The sequence below is a fragment of the Cricetulus griseus genome, chromosome 6, assembly GCF_003668045.3.
Source record: "Cricetulus griseus strain 17A/GY chromosome 6, alternate assembly CriGri-PICRH-1.0, whole genome shotgun sequence".
NCBI classification, from domain to species: domain Eukaryota; kingdom Metazoa; phylum Chordata; class Mammalia; order Rodentia; family Cricetidae; genus Cricetulus; species Cricetulus griseus.
Window position 1 is genome coordinate 70836731 of NC_048599.1, and position 17069 is coordinate 70853799.

Genomic DNA, 17069 nt, shown 5'->3' on the forward strand with positions numbered 1-17069 from the left:
TGCTGCTGGGCGTGGTACACTTGTAAACCCAGCAGTTAGAGGTTGCAGATAGGAGGATCAAGTGTTCAAGGTCAAGAAATCTCTGTTACAGAGATTTCTAAGCCAGCCTGGGCTACATGAGGCACTGTTTCAGAAAAATCAAAGCAACAACAATTAACAACAAACAAAAATAAAAAAAAAACTGCCGTCAAACAAAACCCCCCACAAACAACAATACTAGCAAGATCCTATTGCTTCTCTTCAAAGGTTCTTCTAGACAAAATAAAAGAGGTATACATAATTCTCACATCCCACTAGTGGCCCTTTCTGCTCTTTGAAAGAACATGTTAGTGGAATTGTTAAAACAACAACAAAACACTCTCTCTCTCTCTCTCTCTCTCTCTCTCTCTCTCTCTCTCTCTCTCTGTGTGTGTGTGTGTGTGTGTGTGTGTGTGTGTTGGGAGGATTGGGGAGTGGTGACTACTCATGAGGACAAATGACAATGTTCAGTGAGGGGGTCCTCTGTCCTCTATGGCTTCCCATACTCACTACCACTGACAGGCACCAAAACAGCAGTCATAACCTTGATAGTCTCTGTCCCCCAGACATTACAATGGCCAAAGACAGAAGCTGAACCCTCTCAAACCTAAGGAAAGACAGATGACAGTGTGCTGCAAGGAGCCAGTACTGTCAGCGCCTTATCGACGTACCTGCTGGCCTGTGATTGATTGGCAGACTATAAACATTTATTGAAAATCAGACACCCCCCCCACACTATTCTAATGGTTCAGAGGGGATTGCTTAAATTGCATGTAAATAAATCCCCCTGTCCCCAGGACAAATCTACCATCCTTCCCCAGGCAGTCCAACTACTCAGCACAGATTTAAAAATCTTGCAATTTTATTTGCATATAAAGGCCGCTAGATATAGAATATCACAATAAATTTAAAGAAAACAACTGCTTTCCTAAATTTTAAGGTAACATAAAATAGAATAGAGCTCAATGGCATTGACAATGAGAGAACAGAAAGATTATTAGCGACAATATTTTGTGCTAGCGAAGATTGCATCAACACACAGTGCAAAATGGAAGGGGGAGGAGGAAGTGAGAAGACAATGCAGGGCATTTAAATAGAAAGGACGACTAAGCCTTATTTTAGTTCGCTTCCAATGCATCCACTGAAGTCTATACACACTTGTTACTGTACCTAGACTGAGCTCAAGCTCTTTAAGACCTTGAGTTCAGAGAAAGAATGGTTCAGTTCCTTCGGACTTCTGATATGCTGCTGCACAGCATTGCTTTGCAGTTGTACTGTCCATGGCAATATTAAACTCCTAACTTAGTCATAATGCACAAAAAATATTTATATATATATATATATAAATCCACATTAAAAAGGAGTCTGCACACTTTTTTTCCTTGCATGAGTATCTGCTCTTGACAGATTCTTTTTTCCATATTTTTAAAGCTCAAATAATTTAAAAGAAAGAAACAAACAGTGAGAGTTTGTATAACCATGATATGGACCTCTCTGGCTAAGCCTGTGAATGAGGGCTGTTCTTCCCCGACCTTGGGCACAGTCTTCTTTATAGCCAGTGGGAAGCTAAGGTTTTTTTTTTTTTTTTCCCCAGACCTACTTTTGTGGAGATTGTTCTAAATCGGGGCCACAGCTGTAAAATAAAAATGGAATAACACCAGGAAAACAACAACAAAACACATCAAACAGTACTCAAAGAGTTGTGCAAATCTGGGTGGTTTTCAAAACACTGCCTATGTGTTTCTTTTCTTTTTTAAAAAATCTTTTTCTCACAGCTTAAAGCATATTCAAATAAGACTTTTTAAAATCATTTTTTTTTTTTTTTAAAGAAAGCTTGGCTGTCCTTTGGCAAACACTAACAATTTACAATGGCGTGGCCTTTGAGCAAACAGAAGTCATTTTACAAATTCCCAATGTTCCTTTGATTTCAAATGGATACTCCACTTAAAAAGGAAAGAGGCGGCGCAACTCTAGCATCTAACAATTTACAAAAAGAATGCACAGGATTTGAAAATAAACAAGTCAGAGAATGTAAGTTTATAATTAGAAAAATGGCAGTTTGTAGACCGTCCCTCACATTCCAATAGGATGCTGAGAGCTTTAGGAGCCTTGTGGGTTTGGAAGGTCAAAAATAATTGGAGGGTTGGTCGGTTGAAAGCTGACTGTACAGGTTGAGGCATTGATGTAGGTGGTGTAACCGTCGGTCATGATACCGTACCCTGGAGGAAGACAGTGTCACAGTTACTGTAATATATACAAACGACAACAGCTGAACACAGGGGCATCAGGCAGGGAGCATGACAAAATCGTCATCAGAGGGCAGAGAGATGAAATTCAGTGAATCTTCCCAGAGACTCAGGTTTTGGGAGTTTCTGTCCGATTTTGCTGTTTTCCTTAAAAGGGGAGATTTCTCCTCTTTAACAAAGAACAATTCTTCCCTGTGCCCCTTTGCTTAAACACTGAATTGGCCAGGGGAAGGATGTGATACCTATATGGCTGAGAAAAGTACCCCTCCACCTTCAAAGTATCATTTTCATTTCAAAACCCCTATCAACTATATTGTTGCAGGGGAGGAAGTGAGCATGCCAAGAGCACAAGTGGGCTCTCAGTGGGCTTTGTGGTAGGGGAGGAGGGCAAGAGCTCAGGTGTGGTGTCCTCTTCCTCATTGCTAGAGTGCTTTGTCTTCGTGACAATTATCCCTAAGTGATTGATTCGACCTTGAGTTATGTGGCATTGATGGTAAGTTCCAGTTCACTCAAAAGCATGGCTTCTTCAACCGTGGTAGGTAGGAACATCGCCACAAGACCCTGTTTCCTAAAATGTACCCCAACAGTGCAAGGAGGGAAAGCACAAATGATCTACTGAAGAAAGCTGAGGTAATGTCATGGCACCCTGGCATGTAGACTCCTTTTGTCATTTTTACATGTTGACATTTTTAGGCTTCTTGGAAGTTTGCACATTTCCTTGGACACCTTACCGCTTCTGCAATGAGTCTGCTATTCTATGTTCACATTGGACTCCAAGGCATGTAAAAATATAGCCATGAAGAAATAAAATGACCAGGACATGCAGAAATTACTGATAAGGTTCTTATCCCTCCCCCCCTCCCCCCTGCTCCATTTGCTAAAATTTTTCCAAGTAAGCCTGCGGAGAGCTTAATGAGGGTCAATGGAAAAATCTCTTAAGAAAAGAAAAAGCTGCATTTAAAATGTGCACTGTTTGGTTCCGGGGTCATAAAGTCTTGTTATCTCTCTCCATCAAGAGGCTGGTATTTGCCCTCTTGCTGCCCTCTTTAGCTGTCTTAAGTGAATAAAAGCAAGACAGGTTTATTTGAATATGATCGCTTCCCTTTAAAGCAAGTTTATTATTGTGGGGCTTCAGTGGAATTCTCCGATTGTCTGGCAAGTTTAAGGTAAATTAATGATTTAAACTTTTTTTTTTTTAAGGGTGAAATGCAAATTCAAAGGAATCCCACAGGAATTCAAACTAGTTTTCAGGATAATAGCACCACCACTCCCTCCCTGGAAATGGAGTTTAGATGGGCAGTCCCATCTCCTTGAGGTTCTCCCCTTCTCCTAGAGAAGTGCAGGACAGACTGAAGTCCACCCCTCCCCCTCACCGCACCCTGCCTCCTGCCCAGGAGCTCTGGGCACCCCTACTTTTCAGCTGGTACCTGCCTGTACTTGGAGCAAGCTGAATTTTCTCTGGCCCTAGTATGATGGTTTTTCTTTCTTTCTTTTTTTTATTATTTTTTACTTGAATTAGAAACAAGATTGTTTTACATGACAATCCCAGTTCCCTTTTCCATCCCATCCTCCCCTACCACCCCCCAACTAAAACCCTACTTATCACATACCCTTTCTTCTATTCTTCCCCTGACTCAACCTTTCTGCTTCCTCATGACCTCTGCATCCTTCCTCTTCTTCCCTTCTCATTCTCCTAGCTTCCTCTCCCCTCTTCTGTGCTCTCAATTTGCACAGGGGATCTTGACCCTTTCCCCTTCTCCAGGGGACCATGTATGTCTCTCTTAGGGTCCTCCTTGTTTACTAGCTTCTCTGGCAGTGTGGATTGTAGGCTGGTAGTAGGATGGTTTTTCAACATGCTCTTTATTACCCACCTAACCGGGAAGCCTCTGTGCCTGTGGACTCAGTGGAGTAAACTGCATTCTATCTCACCAAGCACACAGCCTCATGCACTTCAACTTGACTCTGACATTCATAAATAACCCCAGAGAGCCACAGTGAATGAGGGCTGGGAAACAGTGAATGAGAGCTGCCCTCATAAATGCTTCTGCTGCACACGAATATGCATGCCTGGGCCAGACTCATAGGTTCTGAGACCCCAAGATCAGCTAGCTGACAGAATACTCTGCTTGTCCACAAAAGCCCAGTGACATCTGTTTAGAAAAAGGCAGAGCAGACAAAATTCAAAGCTGTGAAGTCTCCTTCCATATCTGTTAGGAACTGTTCCTTGCAGGTCCACAGTAATCCTGCAGGGAACACCTCTTGTTCCTGGTGCTTTCTGTGTTTGGCATGTATGACCCCGCAGGGGCTATAGATGCTTTAGGTAGTGTCTAATCTCGAGGGCATCTTGTCTATCTCCTTAAGCAGGGAAGTTGGCTTTATTGGTGCTACAGCAGTTGTTATTCATTTTTCTCTGGAGCCCCTAGGTTCCAGTGCTGCCTGGGAGAGAGTCTGGGCTTTGTGGTACACTAAGCCACATAGGGTTCCTACTCGGTTTTCTACTTAAAAGACAGCAATACAAACTTTATCAGCTTTACACACGTGAGCTTTTCTCCTGAGGTTTCATCTCATAAAAGGGCTTCCTTTTCGATAAAATTTGAGAACCACTGTTCCCATCATTCTGTCTAGCTGATGCTGCCTGCTGGAGACTGTGAGATCATGGATAATGGCACATTCTCCACCCCTGTGTTCTTACCTTCATGAATTCCACCGAACACGTGGAGCTTGGGCCGAACTCGCCTCTGGACTGTGTTTAAGAGCTCCACGCAGCCAACCCTTTGAAGCTCCTTTGGAACCCAGTCCCGGAAACCTAAGGACAGAATTCAATCAATACTCTTAATTTTCCTTCTTCAGGTAAGGTTTCATTTGGACTTTCAGGAAGCCATAACTCACAGAAGGTTTATTGTGTTATCTGTAATCCTAGCCTCTCCATTAAAGCTCACAATGGCTTTTAAGAAACTTTCACTCATCACTTTGTCTTCTTTGGATTCTTGATTAATTTTTTTTTTTGGTTTCCATTTTTCCCCCCTTTCCAGTTAATTAACATTCTTTTCCTGCAAGAACTTTGATTTATTCAGCCACAGGTTTCAGATCTTCTTCATGAGATCAATGACACTTATTCCCGGCAGCCACGTAATAGCTCCTTCACCTCTATTCTGTTGCTTTCTCTTTTTCAAAATTCTTTCTTACATGTAGATACACCAGTTTGCTCCCATGATGGTTCACAGAGAGGGGATGTGGAAGAGTTGCCTGGGAGCTGGCCCAGGATACCTTTTGCTGCCTAGAGATGTCACCCTTGGGGGTTCCTGAGAACCAGAGCTCTGGAATACCCAGTTGCTTCTCCACTCCTCTGTAGCAACAGACAACATGACCTCACGGTGGCATCCAGCAAGCTTGGGCTAATTGACTAGTTTTAAAGTAAAAGCCACTTAGTCCTCTGCTTAATGCAGAAAATCTATAAAAAACTGACATCTATTATAGCAAAAGTCAGCTATCCAGATGATTATGGTCTAAAATGAAATCCATACACCTCAGCAGGATGGGGTCTAAGGAAGGCAGGTGGGATGAAGGGCTAAATCATAATCTGTGGAAATCCATTTCACAGCCCCATTAGGTACTGTCTACTGTTAGAAATGGCTGGGCAGGAAGGGACAGATTTCTGTTCTGTTTGGCTAGGCAGTAGGCATGAATATTTAGTCTCTGTAAAGGCAGGCTAGCTGGGATGTGGGGAGTGCCCAGATAAAAGTGGAGTGCCCAACAAAACTCCAACAAGGGCATTTAAAACTATTTAGAAGAAGAAAAAATTATGAATCCACAGTGATTACCATTATTACCTCATAGATGCATTTTCTTAAAGAAGGAAAAATACTTTACTGTGGATATCAGCACCTCAGATATCATCTTGCTGAGACTACAATAGTAGAGAGTAAATAGCACCTACAGCTTCCTTCACACTGAGAACTCAAGAATTCAAACTCTCCATCTCCCCCCACCCCTACCCCCAGCACAGCTTTTGCCAAAAAACTCATCCTTACATGGTGAAATTTTCTAAGTTGCTTCCAGGTTCTGGCTATTACAAATAATGCTGCTATGAACATAGTTGAACATATGTCCTTGTTGTATGAATGTGAAAGCTTTGCTGGCTTCTAAGGAAGCTTCTGGGTGTAGACATCCCTCTGATACATGTGCAGCCTGGTTTACCTCACTTTTACTTTTACTTTTACTGCTGGAAGCGTAACCAGGATGTTGGGATTCTGCAGAATCTAGTGTTGAGATTTAGCTGTTACTAACACTTGCTTCATGACAAAATGAATGACTCGGTTGTGAACTGGTCGTTCTGTTTGAAGTCACAGTCTAAGGAATGCTCCAGTAATGGGGACATTTCTGTGCTGTCTGCTACCCAAGGCCCTCACCATGAACTGCACTCAACTAGGCTGCAGCTATCCAAGACCCTCTCAATGAACTGTGCCCACCCAGGCTGCTCTGGTAGAGGAACCAAGCTGGCTGGAATGCTGTCCCTACAAGGCACTCTTGCTGAGTAAGTAAGTCATGCTAGTCAAAACATTTCGTTAGCAATTTAATGATTAAATTAGCCTAAATCAGGAAATAAATTGACAATGATTTGATTAGGATCATTGGCAATACGGTCTCGGAGAGTACAGGATGAGGTGAAGTGCATCAGAGAGCGACACCTTGTACCGTGTACCGTACTCTCCACAACAGAACTAGCCTCTCTCCCCCACTTCCCCCTCACTAACTTGTGGGGGCCCATGGCCTCAACCTCTATTCTCCCTTTCATTTGTTCAGGAAACATGGAGCTCCTCCCCTATCCCCAACCCCCACTCCTGCCCCCGGGAAGGAAAATGGCTCTTAACAGAGGTATTTAGAAAGGTTAAATATGCATCAGGAATGAATAATAAAATGTTTGATTCCACAGGCTAATTAGAAGAGGTAAGGGCCATGAGTAACAAGGTAACAAAAGTCATGAAAGTCACTTTTACCCACATTGTTTCCCCTTCAACGTAGTATGACCAAGGAAGCTGTTAATGTAAGGTATTACACTAATAAATATTATAGAGGTGCCCCCATAAAAATAAATCAATGAATACCAACATTTGTATTTAAAATGAAATGTTTGAATTTTCTGAGCATGCTTAGCTGGACAGAAAGTGTCCTGACATTATCCATAGCGAGTGGATGGTGACGTCAGGGTTGTGGGTCCTGGTTGAAAATGTTTTGTAGCAAGCCAAACCAATGACAAGCTCATGAATAATTAGGATATAATTACTTCAATCAAATAACCGTCTTCTGACAGTCTGCATCACTGGGGGTGGGGGTAGCTTTGACACCAGAGATAGTATAAATTGGGATACCGTCACAATACGCCCAAAGAACACATGTCCATAAGTAATATGCAGGGCATCTCCTTATTGAAAATATTAAAAAAAGTTTCTTCTCATATAATCAGCTCAAATGTTAAACTTTAAAGATACCCCAGGCCCAATCTACGTGTGAAAGGAAAACGAGTTCCTTTGAACAAAAGTTTCTTTCATTTCACTGCCATTCAAATGCCTGTGATTGGTAGGTCTCTGTCTTCTTTCGTGTCCCATCCTACACCTTCATTGTGAAGGGAACACAGTTCTTAAAATAAATTACCAAGCTTAAAAGACTGTGGTTTTCTATGCTCATTTGATGTTTTCCCCCCGCCTCAACTAAATAAAAAAACAAAACAAAACATCATGAACACCTGTAAGCCTAGCAGAACTGCTGAGTTTAATACCATACTGGGTTTCTTTAAAGACACTGACTTTCCTTTGTGCATTCACTGTTTTTTTTTTCCCTGAAGGAAAATTATTATGTCCCCAAAGAATTATTCATTATGCTGGGGGGAGGGGAGCATTTTGTATGACAAAGAATAACCTTTGCCCCACTTACCTAGAGGAGGTCCATGTGTCATGAGTATGTCGATGCCCTCAGGGATGAGGTTCCATTTGTCCAGAAGAGACTGGCCTCTGGGTAGGTTAAAGCCCCATCCATTAAACCACGGGGTCCTTGGGGGAGATAACGCACACGGGTCAGGCCACCAGAACCAGCGTCTGCACTGTCATATTTCTCACGCACATTCACCCACGGCTTGCAATGCTCTCTTTTTTCTTTTGATGGTTGGCCCTGGCAGCAGGCTGCTTTTCTGTTGACCACTTCAAACCAAGCCATTTGAAAGCAGGCATGGAGCCTATGAATTGTTTAACTAGAAAGGGGCACAGGAGCCTAGACAGTGGAAACTTTCCCAGCAGGCTTCTAACAAAATGGTGACAATGCCTTTTCTCCCCCCAAATCTCAGTGCTTCCCAAGATATCCAGCTCTGTTCCAAAGCATTCCCAGCCTCCCTTAGTGCTGCAGAGATAAGAAACCCCACCACTACTTCCTTACTCTTCCTTTTATTGTAGAGGTCCTTGTTAGTCTTGGGGAAAAAAAGAACACATGACTAGAGGAAAACTGTCTGCTGAAATGTCCTGAAGAGTCTGGATGGAGGCTACTGAGAACAGTTTGTGGGCTCTGAAGAGCAAAAGGGGTTACCAAAGTTCTTCCTGCCACCAAAGTGAAGACTCTGGGGACATCCGTGGTCCCTCTGGAATCTGCTTCCCACAGCACCTATGACTATCTTCCTGAGCTTCTGCTTCATAAATGTGGCTTTAAGATCGAGGCTATGTAAGCAAAGGAATGGGTTGTCTGTCTGTCGGTTTGGCCTCAACACTGACATGTTTACAAATGTCCTGTTTATTAGTGAGAGAATGAACAGTTTTCTCTATAAATCCTGCAGGTCTAAGGTGCTTCTGCAAAGCATTTCTGATTGTACTCATCCAAAACATCCAAGCTGAGCAGTACTCTCTGAAAACGACTGCTTTGCTCCATAGGGAAATTCCAATTTGCTCAGCACACTTGCAAAAGACAAGATGGTCAATTTTCTGCTAGTGCTCAACTTCCCTTTCCAGCTTGACCTGCCCACTGCCAGTCACAGTTGATCAAATGTGGACTGCACTCTTACTTGAAGACAATCCCTGTCCAAATGAACAGGATTATCTCAATAATTCAAATTTAGAAACAGTGAGAGAACATTCATTTGGTGGTCAGGGACAGAAAGATGACCAATTGTCATCATTTCAAAACCCACATTTCAGGTGGCAACCTCAACCTCCCACTGTGGGGAAGATGGGAAGTTCAAGGAAGAAAAGACTGGCTCCAGTTAGAAAGAGGAACCCAATAAAGTACGTTATTTACTTCCTACCCTCTTTCCAAGTCGACACACCATCTTCCTGGAGCTTATGCCTAACAATGTTATAATAAAATGGGAATAACTCTGAAGACAACAGAGTCATTCATTAGGTGTTTTTACATTGTCAGGGTCCTAGTCGAAGCATTTTTTTTCACATACTTCAACCTTACAAGGTTTACCACTCCTGAGATTATCATCCCTGTTTTACAAATGATAAAACTAGCTAAACGTAACTTGAACCTAAACCAAGGCAATCTGGTACCAACACCAGTGAATTTAACCACAATTCGAATTCTTTTTCCTGTATGCTACCTGAATTAAATTACTTGCCTTAGATGAAGCACTTATGAGTTTTTTCAAGTTTGCCTGTGGCTGGAAGCCAAATGCTATCTCCATTTCATGGTTCAGGCAGCAAGCTACAATATGATGGAGTAGACACCTGCTGTTTTGGCATACCAGCTCTTTCATTTCTTCTGGTGACAATGTTGTATTTTCTTAGGTAAGTTACTCCCTCCCTGATATAATACATGTGTTTCTGGTAAGGCTTACTCCACTCCAGATCCTGGATGAAGTAACTTGCATTTGCTACTTACTTGTGATTCACTTCCAAGTGTACACATGACCCAAGCTGGGCAGCTGAGTGTCATCCTCAGGATTTTGTTAGCACTGCTAAAGAGAAGGTCATGTTTCCCCTCTGGAATCTCAAGTCTCAAGAATTGTGCAGCCCTGGAATTGGCTGGGAGCTACATCAGCTGTCCTCTAGGCAGTCTGCATGGGAATCAACTGACCACCAAAGTAATTCAAGACAAGAAAGAGAGGGCTTTGATGATGTCCTTCGACACAGGGATTCAGCTGTGTCTGACCAAGTGAACTCCTCCTTTCAAGTATATGAACCAACAAGAGGCTTTTCTTTTCATTAGCTTATATCAGGTTCCATTTCTACTAACTGAAAGCTCTACTACATACAACCACTGTATCCATATAAAAATGACCCATGTATCTGTTGTGGGCAATAGTGCTCCCTGCTAAAAGATCCATATACTAGAACCTGTGATTATATCTCCTTACAAGGCAAGGGTCACTGAAGGATTATGTCCCTTAAAATAGGGATATAATCCTGGATTATACAGATGGGTGGTCCAATGTGACCCACCAAGGTCTTTAACAGTGGAAGAAAGGGCAGTAGAGGTGACATGAATGGAGCAATGAGAAAAGACTCAACTGGATGTTGCTACCTTTGAAGATGGAGGAAGAGGACTAGGCGGCTAGGGGTAGGGGTGACTTTGAAAAGCTGGATAACATAAAAAGTGAATTGTTGGTGGGGTGTGATGGCATATTCCTTTAATCCCAGAATTTAGGAGGTAGAGGTAGGCAGATTCCTGAAATAGAGGCCGGTCTGGTTTACACAGCCAGGTTCAGGCTAGCCTGGAAACTCTCAAAAGAAATGCAGCCGTGTCACAGCTATGTTTTAGTTCATAGGAGTAGGCAGACTTCTGACCAGCACACCTGTATGACAAATTTGTTTGTGTGTTGACACTAACTCCCCTTGACTGATTAAAGTTGAAATAGGAACTAATCACTGTTGACCATGTCTTAGCAGGCTGGGAACTATAGGGCCCGTGAGTAGTGCTGAGTAGTGCTGGGCCTCACTTGGTAAGCAGCATATGTTCCATCAACACAGCCTAACTTCTGAAAGTTATCAAACTTTCAGAATTCTTTGAAAAAGCAATAGTTACTGCCTTAGTCCTGCTTAGCTAGGTAGGCCCCAGCATCAGTCCTGGGAAGAAAGCCTGAGACTCTTCCAGAATGGAATCCATCAGTCTTGTTCTCGCTTGTCCTCTAGCATGTCCATCATCAGGTTCTTACACATTTCATTCAGGTTTCAGAAAAAGAGCCCCCCAAGCTTGGAAATGTCTATCCTGCCTCCCTTTACAATGACCCTCCTCCAAGATTTGTCTTAAAACAAAAAACAGAAAAACAACTACAGAAACCAATGAAAACTTAGCATTTTGGCAGAAGAGAGAAGAAAGAAAAATAAGCAAAAACATCTGCTTTCCTAAATTCTAAAAACAAGCTTCTAGGCCTTTGGTTCTTATTTGCATGGAAAATTGAGAAGGGTTTGAAAAAGTCCCAAGCACACCCAAGTTGTGGGGATAGCGAGGGGCTCTGATTTTGTTGGAGAACAGTCAGCTTTGAGTCCCCAAGACACCCTAGGGACTTTCAGAGTCAAAGGAAAAGGAGTTAATTTTTTTAGACCTTCCAATAATCCACTGGTAAGTTCTCTTAGATGCCAATAGTCACACCTATCCCGTTCCCAGGAAGTTTTATAAGCTTCCAGGGAAAGACAAGTCTGAACTCATGGTCTCTAGATAATCCAAACTACATTTGGTTGATGTTAAGCTTGTGGCAAAATGCGGAAGGGTCCAAGTTAAGGACAAGTTAAGATGTCTGGCTTTTATTTGAACTTAAGCCTGTGTGTGTATGACAGTGAGTGGTTACGTTACAGTGACAGGAACATTTATCAAGGCTCTGATGTATTTTATACAGAGCCTTTATCTAGATTATTGGCTTTAATTCCTCCAAGCAATCCTTAACCATGTATTATCATTCTATATTTAGATAGAGCATGGCATTAATGATAGCAGTTTGTCCACATTTCCAGATCTAGTATTTGTAGCTACCATGTGTCCCCAAATGTGCCAGCTTCAAAGGCTATGGCCTTCCATTGAACAATAGTGACAAAAACCTTCTAACATGATTTTAATGTGGGGTCTCACACATATAGTGTAAAAATAAATGGCTGCAGTATCAGTCTACCGGTCTGAAGACTGTATGATTCCAGAAGATGGCACGAAATTTCAAGGTGGCTCTCACAGTGTGATATGACCATTCTGGGTCTGACAGTTCCTCTGTCTCCTGCATGTGAGGTCTTCCCATAAGACAGTGGCAGTAAGCCAAGGAGAGAAGCAGTCTGCTGATGTTGTCCAGAACCAGCCTGACAGAGGAAAAGAGATGGGGCCTCCATAAGTCGGGAGACCTGGATGCTAATTCTGTCCTCTGTTCACTTGCTGCTGTGGACCTTTGGTTAGGAAAGGACCCTCAGAGGCCTCTCTTCATCTGAAGAATGGGAAGTGAGGGGACTCGGTTATGGGCTTCAAGACTGCTTTTAGGATGTGGACATTTTCTGCAGGGGCCCAGTACACAGAGAAGGCTAACACTGAGGCACTCTGCCCAGGAAGCAGGAAAGACAGACCCAAGAGCATCTAAGTCTCTTCAGCCTTGCTTCTCCCTGCTAACCTGTGCCACCAGGGCAGCTGGCAACACCTGGCACTTGCACTTCCTATGGCATAAAGCTTGTAACAGTCTACTATTCTGTGCAGATTACCCAGGTTCTGAGTAATGCTGTGAATTATTCTCAGCGAATTGTCCAAATTGCCTGTGAGAGGCCCAGTGCATTGTGGGAGAAAAGTCTGCTCAGAACAGAGGCCGGCTCTGCCAGTGTCTCGAATAATGCTCTACCCAGTTCAGTTTGAAACATGAGACCCCAGCACTGAGCCCATCAGGGTTTCACTGGAAAATATGTGCAAAGCCAACCTCCAGAGCTCCACAATGGGTTTTGTTCTGCAGCAACGGGGGGCAAGGGAGAAAGGGAGGGGGGAGGAATCCAAGGAACAATGTCTAGTGCCTTAGCCAAGGACTTCATAATTAGCTGTGACTAACAAATACCACATGGGAACCAACTTGTAAGAAGAGGGCTCACAAAGCACCTTCACACTGGTAGGCCAATCTGTGCCTGAGACTCGTCCCCTCCTGGGGAGGGATTAGAGAGGTCTGGAAAGAAGGGGAGCAATTCCATCTGCCTGAAACCACTGGACCTGAGACTCAGAAGGACAGGAACTGGGGACGCTTTCAAGACACCAATCAATCCTTGGCCATTGGCCTCTGCGGCTGGACTTCCTAGGACAGCAGGAGTCAAGAGAGTTAACAGGCAGAACTAGTTGGAAACAGCGTCAATTAAAAAAAAGAAAAAAAAAAAAACAGGTCTTCTAGACGGAAGCAGGCTGAGATGAAATCGCTGCAAAGGTCATCTGTGTTTGCAGTACACAGAGCATCAGTGCAGGCTGAAGGAACTGTTGGCCATAAATCCTGGGAGGCCTGGGCAAAGAATGGTTGTTTATTCCTCCACAAACTTCAGGGTGGGGGGCGGGGCCTGTCCTGGCAAGGCAGGATTTGCAAACAGCAAAATTGCAGGTCAGGTGTACTGTTCTGATTTCCAGCTCTGGTGTGGGTCAGTGTCCACATATCTTCCATGGACAAACAAGTACTGGGCTGGCTGTACCACAAAGACAGTTCTTATGGGTAGGGTCTCTGGAGTACTTCATTCAGCATGGGTCAGAAGCCCTGGGGTGTCTCTCTTTCATTTCCTGAGAAGCTGTGAAGGGGAGGTCAATGGTTCCTGTAACACCCAGCTGTGGGACCCTGCAGGCTGGCCTTGTTACAGTCATGAGAACCGGGAGGCTCTATAAAAGCCAGCCATTCTTATTTAAGAGGCAGAGGTTAAGAGCTTGGATTATGGAGTCAAACAGACCCATGTTCAAGTCCCACACCTGCCAATCACTTCCTTGCCTTCTATAAGTTTGAGCTTCCCTCACCTTTGAAATAAAAATAGTTATCTTCCAATGAAGATAAAATAACCTTATGTAAAACCTTTGGCAGGACACTGGCTGGGAGGGCTATTTTGTAGTTTCTATTAATTTATTAGCAATAAATCTGTTTATATGTGTATCTACATGGGTAAATATGTGTGCACACAAAGAATTGCTCAGGCTCTTTTTTTCCTTCTAGAATTTCCAGCCAAGTACTCGAAAAATCATAGGACCTCTGCTCCAGAACGCTTTAGAGGTCCCTAGTGATCCAGCAGGCGTTACGAGATGGCTAGACAGCCTGATTTCTTCCGGCTGATGACTTATTAAAAGGCACTTCCCCGGTCTGCGCTTGAGTGGAAGATTTTTCAGAGAGGCACTGGTTCCCTCATTCGCTCACTCAGTCTTGCACAGACAAATCCCTGAAACGCAAGTGCGTAGGGCAGACGGTTAGTCATGGCTGCTTAGCTGGCTGGCACAGGTGATTAGATTTTGGCAAGATCTCCGATTGGGGAAGTTCAGAGTCAGGGATATTCAGGTTCCTTGGAATATTTATAATAGAGGACTCAGAGGGGTTCGCTGGAGGAACTGACAAGCTACTAATGCATGGCACCTCCATTAAATAAAACTCAGAAACCAGGGGCCAGTTTGCACAGACTTACTTTCCTATAAGGTGGTCCTTCAGAACCACAGCCGTCTTCTTCAGTCCTGCCACTCCTACCACCATCCGTTCCTCTCCGTTGGCACATCATCCCAGGTCCAAGAGAAGCTAATTTAAGCACTGCCGGTGAAAATCACCCCGCACTCCACATGCCATGAAGCTGTCATGATAATTCTTGATCTCCAGCTCACCTGACGGCTGAGCCCTCCCCTGCTTGCAAAGCTCCCCTGTCAGTTAGAAGAGCAGTTTCCCTGGCACCAGATGTGTCATCCTGAATATCCAGATGAAAGGCAGACAGCTGTCCCCTTCTCCTCTGCTCCTGCTCCCTCCTTCCTTGCCTTGTTTTCCCCTCTTAGCTCTGGATCTTGAAAAGTCCTCCTTCTCTCTCCTACATACGTCCTCCTTTGGCCAGCCTGCAAGCCACTTGCCAGTGCAATTAAAAAGATATCTTGCTCTGGCCCACAGACTGACTTGAATCAAGGACACAGACATACAGACACAGATATAGATATACAGACACACACACACAGACACACACAGACACACACAGACACACACAGACACACACAGACACACACACACACACACACACACACACACACACACACACCATTGATAGCAGAGAGAGAAAATGCAACTTCAAGCTTTCTACCCTGTGCAGCTGCTTGGGCAGCCTTCCTGGCCAGAAGAGTGGCTCAGTTGCCTCCAAAGGGCACTGCAGGCTTTTTTTTCAACAGCTGTCTTGTCCCAGCTCTTCACTAGGCCTTTGTAGTGTCACCTTTCATTATAAGGTGCTTGGGATGAAAAGACACTGTTTTGATAAAGGGCAGTCCTGGGTGACTAATGCCGTTTGTGTGCTGTGTATGCAAAAGGATGAAATTGTACCAGGTAGTCCCCTGAGCCCCATGACCTACAGCTGGGGCCTCTTAAGCCAAAGGATCACTCTGCAGTCTTTTCCAACATGCCAACTGTGCCACTGTCTTGTAACTACCAAGGAGCAAGTGTCAGAAGCACGCTTCTGTTCCCATTCCCTTCCCCACTGGACAGCAGGCAGTGCGAACTGAGCTTGCTTTAGGAATCAAGAAACAAGACATTATGACCTGTTTTCAAACATGGTTCGCTATGAATTATTAAAAATAATGTTCCACTGTCTGCACAGTCCTCCCAAGCATCCTGGCCTTTACTCTTATAAACAAGTTCTGAGCAGGAAGAACAAACTGGGGAGGATGGTTCAGAGCTTGCTACACAAGCATGAGGACCTGAGTTCAGTGCCCTAACCCTGCCATTAAAGTCAGGTGTGACTGTGCATTCCTGTAATCCCCAAGCTGAGTGGTCGGGGGGGACAAAGATAGGAGATCATTGGGGCTTGTTGGTCAGAAAGAGGCAGAGTAGGACACCTGATATGCTCTTCCATCCTCCACAGCAGACATGTGTACCCACCCACACAAAAGCATGCGTACACATACACACAGACACAGACACACACAGACACACAGACACACACACACACCACCACCACCACCACCAGCAGCAGCAGCAGCAGCAGCAGCATAGCAGGAAAATCTTTTTAGCCTCTTCATGTCTTTAATCCTTCCTCCATATGACAGAGAAGACAATGTCACCCACCACACCATGAGAGCTTGGCAGGGCACAGGGAAGATCTTAGCAAGACAGCTGGTATTGTTGTGGGCAGGAGAGGAGTTGGTCGTGATCTGATGCTTATAGGAGTATTATTTTGCAGCCAAGGAAATCAAAGGTATCTTCAGTTAGAATAAAGGTACCCCCTGCTTAGACTGGCACTGTCACAAAAAAAGAGCCCTGAACTGAGCAGCCCACAGCGAGAACTGCATTCACAATTCACCCCAGCAAGGAGGAACTACAGCAAGGGCATCTATCACAATCCCATCACAAGAAGGGTGGCTTAACTGCTAGAGAGAACTAAAACAAAGTAGCATTTTATCCTTTAAGCAGAAAAATGGAGAATATATTAATTGTAGTAAAATATACACAATGCAAAATTTACCTTGAATCATGTTGGGTATTAGTAGGTTCTATGAAGTAGATTCACAATGCTGAGCGACTGTCACCACTGTCCACCCTCAAACTTTGTACACATCAGTCAATGACAACTCCCAATTAGGTCACTTCTCTAACCCTTGGTAAACACTCTTACATTTTCTGTCTCTATGAACCTGGATAAAGTGGAAACCTCATATGAGTAGAATCAGACA

At 43.9% G+C, this 17069-nt stretch overlaps 1 protein-coding gene across 1 annotated transcript in view; it reads right to left on the reverse strand.

Moving 5' to 3' along the window:
• Window positions 1-2118: 2118 nt before the first annotated feature.
• Mpped2 (metallophosphoesterase domain containing 2) overlaps window positions 2119-17069 on the reverse strand; it is a 170867-nt gene continuing 155916 nt past the window's right edge. The window contains exons 4-6 of the mRNA XM_035446332.1: window positions 8196-8311; window positions 4957-5070; window positions 2119-2237 (exon numbers count right to left, since the gene is read on the reverse strand). Coding sequence (XP_035302223.1) covers window positions 2119-2237; window positions 4957-5070; window positions 8196-8311 — 349 coding nt within the window. The remainder of the gene's footprint in view (window positions 2238-4956; window positions 5071-8195; window positions 8312-17069) is intronic.